Here is a 14,261-nt window from a genome sequence, read left to right as displayed (position 1 = left end):
AGCGCCAGGGGGTCGGTTCCCGGCCTGAAAAGGCCGGGTTGTCAACAACGGACCTGTCGGTTTTCCCCTCCCAGCCGGGCTGGGGTAGCGCCTGGAAGGCGTGGGGGGGCTGGCCCGGGCCAGTGCAGCCGGGCCGAGCCCGCCCCTGCCAAACTTCGGCCGGAGCTCAGGGGTACCCCGGCAGTCCTGGGCGGTGGAAAACCGTGGCTTGTGCTCTGTGCCTTTTAAATGTCCTCTGGGCCAAGAGGCCACCCTTGCTGCGTTAATCTCACCGGCTGAGCTGCTTTGGAAGCAGACCAGGGGGAAAAGGTGATTAAGACTTGACTCCAGAGACAAAGGCCTTTGTTTTAGTAGCTCATGATTCAGGAAGAGGGTGTGAGGGTTTAAGCTTTTACGGACTTCACAGATTTCTGGCAAGGAAGTAAACTTAGGCCCATGTAAATCACAGGGAAATCAGTGAGGATTCGGGGACTTACAGGGGGGTGCACAGTGCACACAGTTACAGCATTTGACTGTAGTAACGACTGGGCTCAGTAGTGAAAAGATGCTCACAAGGATGGGAAAGAAAATCAAAGTTCTTTAAAAGGACATTGTTGTTCTTTCAGAAGTACAGCTACTGAATAAAAATGTACTTTTAGTATCAATATTACTATTATTTTCATACTGAATTAGTAATTTTAGGATATTCATGTCTCGCCAATGACCACAGAATTGATAAACCTCGTATTTAAAAACGCTTTTATCTTATCATCACCAAGAGGTAACGTGATTGTCATTATCCCTGTTTTTGTAAGTGATGGTTTGCAGCAGAGAGGCACTATATGACTTTTCCCAAGCTCAAAGGGGAATTTAGTTCTCTTACATCCTTTGCGTGCCTCAAAAGCTGGTCCTAAACCGTATTTTTAGACTGAATCTTTACAGTTAGTCTGTGGCTAGTTAATATTTACCAGAGCAAAAGCTAGGACAGACAGACAAGGATCACATGATTTTGTTAATTACTACTACTGTGAATGATCTGGATTACAAAGGCAATAGCCACAGCTGATATAATTGACTTCTAATTAAAATTAGACCAAAATCAGGACTAAGTGCCCCACATAAGTACTCTCATTCTAATCTTACATTCTTGTCTCACCTCCCTGTGCCTACATGAGTACTTTCACAGTTGTAAGCTGGATTGGGAAAGCTACTACGTTTTTTACTTACTAAAAGGTCTTGCAGATCAGTGAGTTGAACCAAGTTCAGAAAGTGTCAGATTGATTATGGAGGAGAAGACAAAGCCAGGACCATGAGGTAGGAGAAGCAGGAGCTACTCCTTTCAATGTTAGCTTTTAAATCAGTTCACCTACTCCCTGGACTGCTTCTTTGGTATCTTAAATAGTTGTGAGGTTACTAGGATCAGAATTTGAGCATTCTTAACCCTGTGCTTTTTTTTTTGCTTTTTTTTTTAACTGAGTTCATGTATCTTTAGGCATCTTTTTTAGTAATAAACATTTTAAGATACACATTTGTAGTTAAGCCCTGAATTGCTGTAGGACACGTCTCTCTTTTCAGGCCTGAAATGCCCTCTCAAGAAGAATGTCCTGTATCATTGCAGAAACTGGTGGTTAAAGTGGATTCACAGGTTATTCCTGTCAAAATATCCCCAAGCTGTAGACAGGTTTTATTGTTCCATGGCGAATATCTGATTGTGTTCCTGAGGTTATAGAAGTTTGTAAAAAATTCATTACTATGTTGGAAAATTGTTTGCTGCTGACTTGAGTTCTGTTGAACGGTGTTGTGGCAGATGATCACCTGTATCACACTTAATTGTGTTTTCTCTAATGACTTCTTCAAGGCCTATCTTGTCCATATAAAGCCAGAAACCATCAGTATATACTGATATGATGTTCAAAATGCATATAAATACTGGTATAATTTCTCCTGTCACATTAATGAAATTAAAATACGTTTACATGATTTAAGTGTAGGAACCATGCACTGTTCCTGTCTTGGACAGTGAATGGTTGAAATGTGCAAGTGAAATTTGCAAGATCTGAGCCTAATTGTAGACCTGTATATATAAACAGTACTGGAAGCAAAGCAATACACTGAGCGTGGAGATGAATAAGAAAAGCAGTGACAGAAGCAGCAGTACTTAAATAAATAGAAATGCCAGAAATTATTTCATAAGGCTGAAATGAAAACTAGACACTTGTGTAATTTGAATCTGCCGCTCAGAACTGCCTCTCTGACAGGCTCTCCCACTGAAAATCTTAAAATGCCAAGGAGAAAATACAGTGTGCAGCTGTCATTTGCAGCTGAGGTGCAAGTGAGGAAGAGGCTTTACTGGTAGAAAGTAGGTGCTGTTGCTGAACCTGCAACACAATTGTGCTGGGTCAGCACAACAGCATCGACAATTAAGGTGCTGCCAGCTGTTGAACTGCATTACCATCCATTGCATTGTTGTGGCTGGTGTTTCAGCTTCTTAAAAATCAGAAGGCTGTATGGAAATTGTTCATCCTTAAGATACGCTTTCAGTAGGTATGACTGCAGTAGGCTTAAAGTAGCTTTAATCTGTTTGGCCAAAACCCAGTGAAACTGCGGTGCTACAGGCCTTGACATGAGCTGCTTGCACAGCACTTGAAGACCTTCATGAAAGTTGTACTTCTGTGGCTTAACTGCTGTTAGTTATCTGGATATTAAAAAGCTATGGTTATATCCACACATGTAGCATGCAAATTTCTGGCTTCCAGTGTTGGCAGAGAAGTCTCTCTAAAACCAGAAGGTCTTTAAGGTAAAATCAAGTCTAGTCTATTCATTGAAAGTGAGCTGTGGAAGATTTTTTTTGTTTTGTTTTGAGTAGTGCTTTTTTTTGTAACCATATGCATAACCTTTTTTCTAGTTCTTCTGAAGAACTCTGGAGTGTTAAACCTGAAAGCCTCTCTGGATGCCTTCTGGGTTTCTGGAACTCTTGAAGAACAGAGAGTGTCTTAGAAAACCAAAGGAATAGGACTATTCAGAGACCTAACGTAGGATTTTTGGGAACTCAAGTACAATTTCTTGCTCTTAACAGGTACTTTCAGGATAAATTTCAAGGAGCAACGTAGACCTTGTCTGTACAACAGAGTTTTGGCCTTCAGCAGAGTTAAAAACCAGCCATGCTGCCAATATGGATCCATTTCCTTTTAAACGGTTTAACTTAGGGAGTGTACATTGATTATAAATAATTGACATCCTTTTGCATCATACAAACACCACTATACATTTTTTTTTTTAACATGGCAAATAATTTAAGTCCTACCTTGAAATTAATGTGAATTTTATGCATATCAAAGCATCTGCAGTGGTTAAATGCTGCATGACCATAGCTAAAAATACCCTTGTGAGAAAGGACAGTCATAAAAGAGTAAGATTTAACCTGAAAGGTTTTGTTTTACGGTTTTGAGAGACCAATATTGGCCCATGAGAACAGTGTAGAAAGTAGAACTTTTCTGATTGATGTAGAAGAAGATGGAAAATGTTTACGCAGTCATAGCTCTCAGGCAGTCTTCAGCTTTATTTTGAAACTGGTTACTTGTAGCAGAAGTACATGATTCATCTGAAATTTAAACCTAAAATATGGCATTGTATGGCTCATTTGTGTCTGTAGGTACAAGATCTGATTGGCATCCTAAATAACTTTACCCAAGGTGTAGGAGATTTTCTGCTTTTATGTACTACTCCCACACAGTAGCACATTAATCAGCACTATTGGATGTATGGTTTATTATTACATTACCTTGTGACTGACCTTGTATCGGGGCCTTGGTACTTCCTGGGTTTTGATGCTGCTGATTGTTTTTCAGTTGTGAAGAGCTGCTGATGGCTCACAACCAAGAAACTTCTTTTCCAAGATAAGACACTTACTTCAAAGCTTGTGGGCTATCAGTGTTGCCCATGCCAAATCAGACTTTGTAGGTAAGGGTGCGTGGCAAAATACTGCCATAGCATTTCATTTTTTGTAGTAACAGCTGCCTTCCACTCTTAATCTAGGAGTTCTTAACATAATCTTTATTAATATAACTCAGAATATATGGTTGAAAATAACCACAGGTTTTTTTAGAACTGAAGTTTTGATTCCTGTACATTTTTGACTGTTTGTCCCACAAATTGGCAGCACAAGTCTCTTATCAAGATCTGTGTAACATGTTAGGGTGTCTGCAGATTTCATATTGGCTTGCAAAAACTTGTGAATTTGCATGTTACAGAAAAAGTAGCAAACCATAGGAGAAAATAAATAGTTGTTCTTCAGAGTGTAAATTAATCTTTAGGCCATGACTTCATTTAACTTCTCTACGTCTAATACTTTCTGAGTTTTCAAAGATGATTAGGAGGTGTTTTTAACATGTAGCCTGTCATTCGGACAGCATACTCCAGTCATAAAGTAGTGACACAAGTGCTTGTGAGCCTGTGCAAGTAACACAAAGAGGGTAAATGGGACTCCCTGTGGATCGGAGTGATCCACTCTTCCATAACTTTGTGGAGTGTCACCTCCACCCAAGTTAGCATTTTTTATCTTCCCTGGTCATCCCAGAACCTCAGACCTGCAGAATATCCTGAAATATTTAGGTAGAGAGCTAAGAAAAGCAGTGTTGCTGAAGAGGTACATTGTCTGGATTGCTTCTTTTTTTTAGGTGCTGCTATCTGACATTTTTCAGATAATGCACATTTATAGATTGCACTTAGGTTTGCTAATAATTGATTGATTACTTCCTTCTGGAAACAGAGCCAGATGACACAGAAGGCTTCCTGCACAGTCCAGAGACTATGCCTGAGCAGTTTAGAAACACACAACATACATACGCATGTGCCAGAGGTCTGAGGAGCCTTCCTGTGAAATACGTCCTTTACACGGTGTATTTAACAAAGATTTTTCTGAAAGAAGAATGAGAACTCCTCATCTGGAGATTGCAGCAAAAGAGTAGGATGTTGTCAGAAGGGAGGAAGTGGTCAAGAGATGATGGGTGAATGGTGGGGCACTTCACATGACATGGGAGCAAATGACCACAACATAATACTCAGGCACAGTTCCAGAGAGTATAAACATTGGCTGAATTATCTACACATCTGTTTTGCAGACAATCTCAAGGAAAAATCTAGTATGGGAGAGGTCAGTGATTTTTAAATGGTTTGCCAAAGGCTACTGACTTAGATAATTGGAACTAAGCTTGCATGCAGATAGGAAAATCACAGAATTAGAAGCTGACAAGATTTTACAAGAGACAACGAAAAGCAAGTGACAGGAAAGTAAAACAACTTTTGGACTTGAAATATACGTACAAGACAATGCTTATAGTAGGCTTTATGATGAATGGTCCTTCTTTCAGGGTATGGACCTGTTAAAAATAGGGATCTTCTCAGGATTGCCACCAGCAGAAAGTTAAGTCTTTTTAATTGTGATATAGGATGGTCAAACATGAATAGTGTACAGTGTTTATCTGTCATATGGTAAAAATGTGACTGCTGTGCCTTGTTTTTACAAAGACTTGAGAACCAGCTATTGCAGTTAACAGTATCTAGTCCTTCCAGTTTTCTGTATCTCAAAGTGCTTTGTAAGAAGAAGAGAGAATCATAGTACATGAGGCAACTGAGGTAGAGAGAAAGCAAGTAATATGTCCAGTGTCAGGTAATTCCCTTCAACATTTCATCATGATGATGTGAAATAAGTCAGCTTGCTACAGAGACTTGCCTTTTTGCATTTGGATTATCTCTGTTATCAGCTATCGCTCTTCAGCAAGATCAAGTAGTGTTCACTTGAGTGTATAGTGTTGAAGTGAGAAGAGAATATAGTTTGTCTGATGCTCTCCTTGAAACTTAGAATATGACCATTTAGGCTTTCTGATTTCAAATATGTTAACCTTATGCTTGGGGTTTTTAAACAGAAACTTATTTTTTATATGAACTTTTAAAAATACTGCTTTAAAGTAAGTAATCTTGTGGGTCTTTTGCCAGTGTTTAGTAGCATTTTGTGTTACTACTTTGAATGCACATTAGCTAGAGAACTCAAGAATTGTCTATGAAAATTTACTCAAGAAGAGGGTGAAATAATGTTTTAAGTAGTTTCTTAGAAAAATTGTTTAAAACGAGTATTTGGTAATTTCATCCTTTACAATATCTAGCATTAAGTTGATGAATCTCCTTTTAGCTAACAAAGACAAGATGCTCATTACTTAGTGATGCATATGTAATATGAAGAAAAATATTCAAAACAGGGAAAAAATGCAGATGAGATTTCTGGACTTTGAAACCTCATAAATCCTATTTTAAAATGGAAATGCAAATTATATTTAACAAAAAAAATATGCAAAAAGTTGCTCAGTCAAATCCCAGATGAGTCAGAGGGCATTGTGGCAGAATATGAAATCCAGATACTTTTTTCCCAAGACGCTGGTTAATTATCTGATTCACCTTTTTGATGATAGGAGATGAGGTGTTGCCTCTCATACAGCTTTTCCAGTCTGTGCAGTTGCAGTGGTTTTGTGTTAGTCATTTCTTGTCCACACAATCTTCCTCAGTTTTCTTAAAAGTTGTTAAAATAAAATGCTGGGGATGCTGGCAGGAAGATGCGATGCTCACAGCTGTATCTGAGGTTTCTCTTTCCTTTATAAGCTTTGTATCTGTGAAGGAGGATGAGGAAGGGTGGGGCAGAGATGTGTCAGGAGGCTGGGATGCATATGCAGTGAGGAGTGACTGCTCGTCAGCAATTCTATGTATGCAGATTAAGCCGTTGGCTCTAGATCCAGTGGTGAGGAATTCTGGTTTTTGACATGTTGTCATGTTAAAATGTCTGGTATTCTTTCTGTCCACACCCTTTTTTTAAAACAGTGGTCACCAGGAGATTTCACGGAGTGAACAGGATCTGCCATTTAAAGCCTTTGCATTCCCACTAGCCCTGGAGATTTGCTTTGAGAAAGTTTATTGACATTTGCTGCTGCTTCTGGTCATGGAAGTCACCAGCACCAGATGTTTGTTTGTTGGTCTTTCAAAAACAAACATGGTTTTCTCTACAAATAACCTGTTCTCAATTACCTAGTTCATATGGCATCATTTTAGTGGTTTTTACTTACTTAAGTTTTCTACAAGGATATTGCACATTGTAACAGTATGTAAATGCATGTCAGATTGCTGCACTTGGGGAAAGAATTATTCTTTCAAGTAAAAGTATGGTTAGTTGACATACCCTGTAAGATTCATGCAACTGTTAGAAACTTGAAAAAAAACATAAATTTAACAGGACAAAGCAGAAGTCACATTAAAACTTATGTTAATATAGCACATTGTTAATTAAAGCAAGCATTTCCTTAAAAAGGCCCCTCATTGCATCAGATCTGTTTGTGAAATGACTGATTTGCCACAGGAGAGACAGATAAGGAGGAGTGGTTTTTTTTTTCCTCAAAATGGCCAAGCCTTATGGATGCCATAAAAAATCTTGAGCACTCAGGGCGTTTTAAGAACTGAGCTGTTAAAATTTGTGATTGCAAAATAAGAATGTACCACTTTTTAGCTAGACAGATTTTTTAATTCTTTACTCTTCAATACGTTGTTCTTTGCTTCAATAAAGAGGTTTCACTTAGAAAGATCCAGCAAGTTGTAGCAGCTTTGGTGTGGGAATTTAGCAAGAGGATTTAGTAAAAAAAATTGCTATAATGTGTGCAGTTAATAAGGTACCAGATGGAAGTATTCTGCTGTAAGAAGTAGTTTTGGGGCTATAGTTTTAAATAAATGCAAGATGAGCTGTTCTGGGGAAGAAGTAATACAAGAAATGTAGCAACTGTTAATTGTAAGAAGTTGTAAATTGTAAAAACATTACTTGTAAAACCAAAAGTTTTGAACTTCTATTAAAACATGGTTTGTGTGTGTAAAAGTCCTTTTCTGACTGCATTGTTTGGTCTGATAAAGTGAATGTCACCTATGCTAATGAACACTGGCTTTCTTTTGGAAGACAAATTCCTGGGTTGATTGCTAGGGCTTAGCTAATGTTCACAGAGGAGAAGCATTGTCATGAAGTTAATTCATCCTGTGTAAACTGGTAAAAATTCTCAACCCTGTTTCTAATTCAATAGGAAGAGGGTTTATTATTCATGATAGCTACTTTGACTCCTGAGTTTAATAAAGGTTTTTAACCATCAGCAAGGACTGCAGGTTCTGAGATAAGGATGCCTTTCAAAATACTGTTCTCTGCAGAATTAGCAGCTTGTCTGCTTTTTCACCATACTACAGCATGAGAAGCTGGTGGGTGGACTGCTTAGTGAGGTGCTATTACAAAAGTATTTTGCATTTCAAACAGAGTAATCAAACTCTAGAATCCTGGAAGTGTCGATGTAATTCAGAAAAATTCAACCTTTGAAGCAGGGGTTCCTGACCTTACATAACTGCTTGGTGTTTGGGTTTTTTTAAATGAAAATGTGGAAACAGCTTTTTTCCTAGGCTTATTTAAAACTATAACTGTGAATTTTTAGTTGAAAAGCCTTAATTTTCTGTATTTCACCATGTTTCTAGGTAGAGGACACTGCTTGGATTATAAATCATTTCAGGCACAATGGCAGATCACATCCGCTGGGCTCGTTACCATTGGCAGCGACTGGTATCTACAGAAGGTGGGGAAGGTATCAGGAGCAGCCATTCAAGTAACAAGTGCTATCAATCATCAAAAACTATTGGCAAACACAGGATAGTGATACCTTGCTTGGGACATTTTAAGGAAGAGTATGAAAAAGTATCAAAACTGTACATGAACAACAAAATACGGACTACTAAATATACTTTATGGAATTTCTTACCACGGAATTTATTTGAACAATTTCACAGGTAATGTGCTCCATTTGGTTGCAGTGATTCTTCTAAAGTAGAATCCTTTTATTTAAATGTGTGTTGCTATATAGACAGGTATTCAAAATTGCTCTTCATTGTGACCTGACTTAACACTTCTGAAGAGATCTGTATTATTTGGCCAAAGTCTTTAGTATCATCAGTGTTGGGCTAATCCATTTCTCCATAGTTTATGTAATTTCCTCTCATTGTGTTGCTCAGATTATTGAAATATTCCTTACTCTTGGAGCATTGCCTCACAGCAATCTACAGTAGGATTTTCAGCTCATTTCCTGCAAATGTTTTTCTCCCCTTCCAACATGTCTTTTTGTTTCCAATTTTTTTCATCCTCCCTCTTGGACGGTTGCTGATTTATAAAGATATGCAGGGACATTGTAGGATGGCTCTCTTTTAAAAACAAATAATCTATCCCAGGAAATTATAAAATTAAGTTTAAAAGAACTGTAAATTTGAGAGAGTACAAGTTTATTAAAACCTCACTAAACGGCATATGCCTGGAGGAGAGGCTTAAAGATAAAGGAAAATCCTTGGTTTCTTCATCTTCTGATCATGCATGCTAAACAACTGTGCAGTTAAATAATCTATTGACTGGAGAGTGAAATGGAGTTGTCTATACTTGGTTCTTAAATTGCAGTTTGGGTGAAGAGAAGATAAATTACTTCAAACTTAAGTGTGTGTATAGCATGTAGTGGGGGAATGAGAATGACTGCCTGCTAGCACAGCTAACTCTTTATCTTTTCTCTTTGTTTCAGAGTTGCAAATTTGTATTTCTTATTTCTAGTTGTCCTGAATTGGGTTCCTCTGGTGGAAGCCTTCCAAAAAGAAATTACAATGCTACCTCTAGTAGTCGTTTTGACAATTACTGCAGTGAAAGATGGTCTAGAAGATTACTCAAAGTACAAAATGGATAAACACATAAACAACTTATTAACCAAAGTATATAGCAGGTAAGAGACAGCAGTCATTCTGGTTTTTTGTTATTAGTTGATTATAAATATAGGGGAGAAGTTCTTGATAGATCTCTTGGTTTACTTTTTGGATAACTTACAGAATCATTAAATAAGTTGGAAGGGGTCTCTGGAGGTCATATAGTCCAGCCCCCTGCTCAAATCAGGTCTGATTGGATCTGATTGCTTTGGGACTAGTCTAGTTGAGACTTGACCACTAGTTTTGCTAAATGCATATCAAATTAGTGTAAAATTTGCTGTAAAAATATATAAAAAATTAAAAATTCTTTGGTTGATGCAAGAGTGTTCAACCATGAGTTTGTATAGTATTAACCAAGGTAGTCTGACTAGTTAAGCATCACTGTATATAGCATTTGTTTTGAAAGGTATAATTTTCGTTCCTTTAAAATCACTGTAAGCCTCATGGAAATTCAAGGTTGCTAATTTGTCACTATATTGGTAAAGCTCACTAATGGTATCAGGATGTACTCACATTTCCCCAAACAGAACGAGATAATTTCCTATTTGAATGCATCACATAGTTAGATACAAATGTTATCATCTGTTCCACAGTACAGGACTGCAGTGTTACAGATGCAGATCAGGAGTGGAGCATGCTAGTAGTGAGAGTTTGCTGACAGGCAGTTAAGCGTGGATAAGTCCAAGACAGAAAAGCAGACTGATCATTTTCTAAATTAAATACCAAAAAACTTCTTTTAGTGCATCTCAGAGCTGCTTATATTATTGTTTTTCTGTTATACCTTTCGTAAAAGGATATTCTGAGACTCATTAAAAGACTGTAAAATACAATAATAAGAATCCAGTATACTTTATTTATCTTTTCATGCATGCTCTGTGGTCATGCTGGGAGAAAAGTATTTTGAAAAATGTCACTTCCCACATATTATGGTTGCCATCATGAATAGCACCTGTAGGTGAAGACTGACTAGCAGTTAGGCACTTGCACAAATTCAGTAAGGTCTGAGCAGCAAGTAGTTACTGTAGTGTCAAACCACATTTAAAGCTCCTTCTTTTCGTTAAAGCCATGCCTTTTCCTAGTGAAGGCAATACACTGAAACCAAACTTTTCTTGAAATCTTAATGTGCTAGCTGGTTATGCTAAACTCTGTACTGTAGACACGAGCTTGATCAGCCCATGCAGCAGGTTTGCAATCTGGTACTACATAACCATTAAATGTAGTGTGATGTTACCCAGAGATGGGATCTCTAGCTTTCTGGAATATGGTGTTTTAAGAGCTAGCTCATAACCGTAGATAAAGTTTGGACTATCATGTTATGTCATCAAAGGAAAACCAAACAGCTTTTCGTTCTTTTTCCTGTCTGCAAAGAAGACCTAAGGGAGAAGCTGGGTTGTTTCTGCTATAAATTGACATGTTCCCTGAAATAATTTATTGCCAGAAGCTGAAGCATTCAATATCCAGATTCCTGAAAACTCTGTGTTACTTGCAATATCATGCCAAAGTCAATGAAGCAGACTTAATTTCTGGTCTTCTTTTCTGGCTGGATTTCTTCCCTGTCACCAGAAATGTGTAATGATAAGTGGCTGTATTGGCAATCTGTAAAAATACCATCTTGTAAGGAATTTAGTTTTTGTGACTTCTTTTTCTCCTTAGTTTCTTTATCATTAATTATTTTATGTGGTGTAGTCTGGTTTTAAAAGTAAGCCTGGAAGCAGGGTTCAGGGGTATTAAACCTTACTGCTAGAGAAATGATGACTCACTGTGTGTGACGTGATTTATCTTAAGCTTCCATTAATCCCACGTTAGGATTCAGAATTTCTTAACTAGTTTATTGAGAATCCCTTTGAAATTGTAATTATTCTTCCAGTGCATGCATTTAATCAAGCATAGTCATACCAATCATAAACATGATGAAAAATTAAATAATGTTGAATACAGTTTCCAGTTATCATCTACCTGTGTGTTTGTTCACCTGTAGAAGCTGTGTACATTGTACATCTGTCTGTACTTAGACATTCGATACTAATACCTACATGGCTACTGAGACATGTGCCCAGTATGATGGCTGTTCTTGCTATCCCAACGTAATTAAGCAGTAGTTGTCATTCTTGAAAGCTGGTAGGATGCTTGTTTGTATCTGAAAATAATTTGCCTGAAGTGTTTTCAGGAAGGCCAGTGATCATTGCTTCTTGAACTCTTGTGAGTCTTGCTTGTATACAAACTTCAGTGTTTCTGATAGAAACTTGTGTCACTGTGCTCTGTTGTCACAGAAAAAATGTACGAGTCTCAGTGCCTTGTTAAAATCTGTCTGAGCAACTAGGTGGTCATTTCTGTGCTTTTTTTTGACAAATCTGATTTCTACACCCCCCCGCCCCCGTTACTTGCTTTTCCTTCTGGCAAATTTCTGACATCCATAGTTCAGAGTTTCCAGCCTGCTACTTTGCGAGTTGTGGAATTTATCCATTTGATAGATCAGAATGATTGTATTTGCCCTTAGGTACACAGACTCTGAAGCTGATCTTTTCAGGAAAGCTTATTTCTGTCTTGAAAATCTGATAAGATAATGGTGCTTAAATTGTTTTTTCTGTCTCATCTTTCCCTTGTGGAGTTATAAAACATATCAATAAACAATACAATGTGCTGTTGTGCACTTCCGTTCATAGTTGTTGCTGTGGTGCTACATACTTAGTTATCAAGTCCTTGTGCCTTTTGAGCAAGTTATTTTAAAGTAGTAGGATCTTAATCAAATAGTCATAAACCACAAAACATAAGGCACTTATGTTTGAGCATCTGTTAAAATCATGTATTTCATGTGATTTCAGTAGAACTGTGGTAAGGTGATTATGATGGAAAAATCCATTTATTCCCCTACTCCCCAGTGGCCTACTACTAAAGATGGTTAAACATTTTGTCTGACTTGGTCATGAACTGGATAAAGAACATGTGCATGATCCATATGCTCCATCAGCAGCAAGACAGATAGCTTCTCTGGCTGATAAGTTTTAGTTCTCTCTCAAAAGTATTTCTTTTCATTCCAAGCCTTGCAGGTAGATGTTTTATATATAATAATATATAAGATAATGCAGGTCTGAAAGGTATGGGTGCAAAGCTTGATACAGGCAATATTTTTTTGGTATTTTCTTCGTCATTAGAAGTGTCTGTTTCTATTTTACCGTTTATCAGAAGCATTTTAAATAGCTAGCACTTTGATTAAAGCTGGTAGGTGAGTGCCAGTCTACACACAGTGACCATGATGTGAAGCTTCCTAGCTTGTGTCTCCACTTTAGAACCTAGGTGCACTTCCCAGCTCCCTGGGGGAGTGCAGTTCTTGGCCAGCTTAGAATAAGACGCAAGGAAGGAAGCACCATGCGGAAGGCAGTCCTTGCACAGCCTGTATTATAGCCCAAGCTGGATGACAGAGAAATGAAGACTGTGGAGAGTACTTGCTCCTCTGTTTAGACATAGCTCCGGAGTTAGGCTATGCAAGGCAGAAAAAACAAGCGGTCACTGGGGGCAGTAATAATTCATACAAAAATGTACTTCCTCCGGATGTGTGCAGTGTTTGTAACAGCAACTGTAGGTGTTACAACACCGATATTGCAGTAGCTCAATACAGTGTGCCTTCAGCTAGCTCACCAAGCACTTGTTGCCTGTGACCTTCCATCCTGTTCACCACTCTGCACCTGATTGTGTTTGCAATAAGCTGCTGTGATTACATGAAAGGAAGACTCTTCATCTCAGCTGAGGACAGAACAGCAGCTATAAATGGAAATTTGAAAACAGTTCAAGCTTACACACATTATGCCTGGATATTTGATATTAATAAATAATTTCAACTTAATGCTGAAGGACCTGAACTTTTATTGACTTCCCTGGGTCTTGGTACTTAATTTTCAAAATTAATGGAAAAGATATTTTAAAAGCCAGTAAATAGAAGTATTTCTATTCAGAGCATCAGGGAAGTGGTTGTTGTATATTCTTTACTTGCTTATAGATGTTCACTGTCTTGGGAGACAGTTTTGGAGGACCCTGTCAGAAGGGAGAAAGATTTTGTATGCTTGATTGCATAACTGCAAGAAAAAGTGGTGACCCAAAGAGAAGTCTTGAAAACACTGTGTTCTTGGAATCCTGGAAATACAGGATGCAAGTGGGCTGAATTTTAAATAGAGCTAAAATAATTTTGGGAGAGTGACTGGAATGTGATTCCCTGAAAAACAGGGCTTGGTCATCAGAGCTGATTCTTTGTTGAGGTAATAGAATATCTCATCAGTTTGTTGTTGGATTTTTTTAATGAGTTGGAGACATAAATTAACTATTAGACTAGTTGTCTAGTTACAGTGTGTTTCTCTGAGCATTCAGCTTATGAAAAAAAATAAAATACTGGTTTTATATGTATTTCAGGAAGGAGAAGAAATACATAGATGAATGCTGGAAAAATGTCAACGTTGGGGACTTCATCCGGCTGTCACGTAATGAAATTGTTC

General features: G+C 37.9%; 1 protein-coding gene across 1 annotated transcript in view; it reads left to right on the top strand.

Annotated features, from left to right (window-relative positions):
• The first annotated feature begins 8,560 nt into the window (after positions 1 to 8,560).
• The window catches only part of ATP10D (ATPase, class V, type 10D), a 36,605-nt gene continuing 30,904 nt past the window's right edge, over positions 8,561 to 14,261 (top strand). The window contains 3 exon segments of the mRNA XM_010006142.1: positions 8,561 to 8,829; positions 9,603 to 9,797; positions 14,179 to 14,257. Coding sequence (XP_010004444.1) covers positions 8,561 to 8,829; positions 9,603 to 9,797; positions 14,179 to 14,257 — 543 coding nt within the window.

Source organism: Chaetura pelagica, unplaced genomic scaffold (genome assembly GCF_000747805.2).
Source record: "Chaetura pelagica isolate M959 unplaced genomic scaffold, ChaPel_1.0 scaffold189, whole genome shotgun sequence".
NCBI classification, from domain to species: domain Eukaryota; kingdom Metazoa; phylum Chordata; class Aves; order Apodiformes; family Apodidae; genus Chaetura; species Chaetura pelagica.
This window is presented reverse-complemented; position numbering and strand designations above follow the sequence as displayed.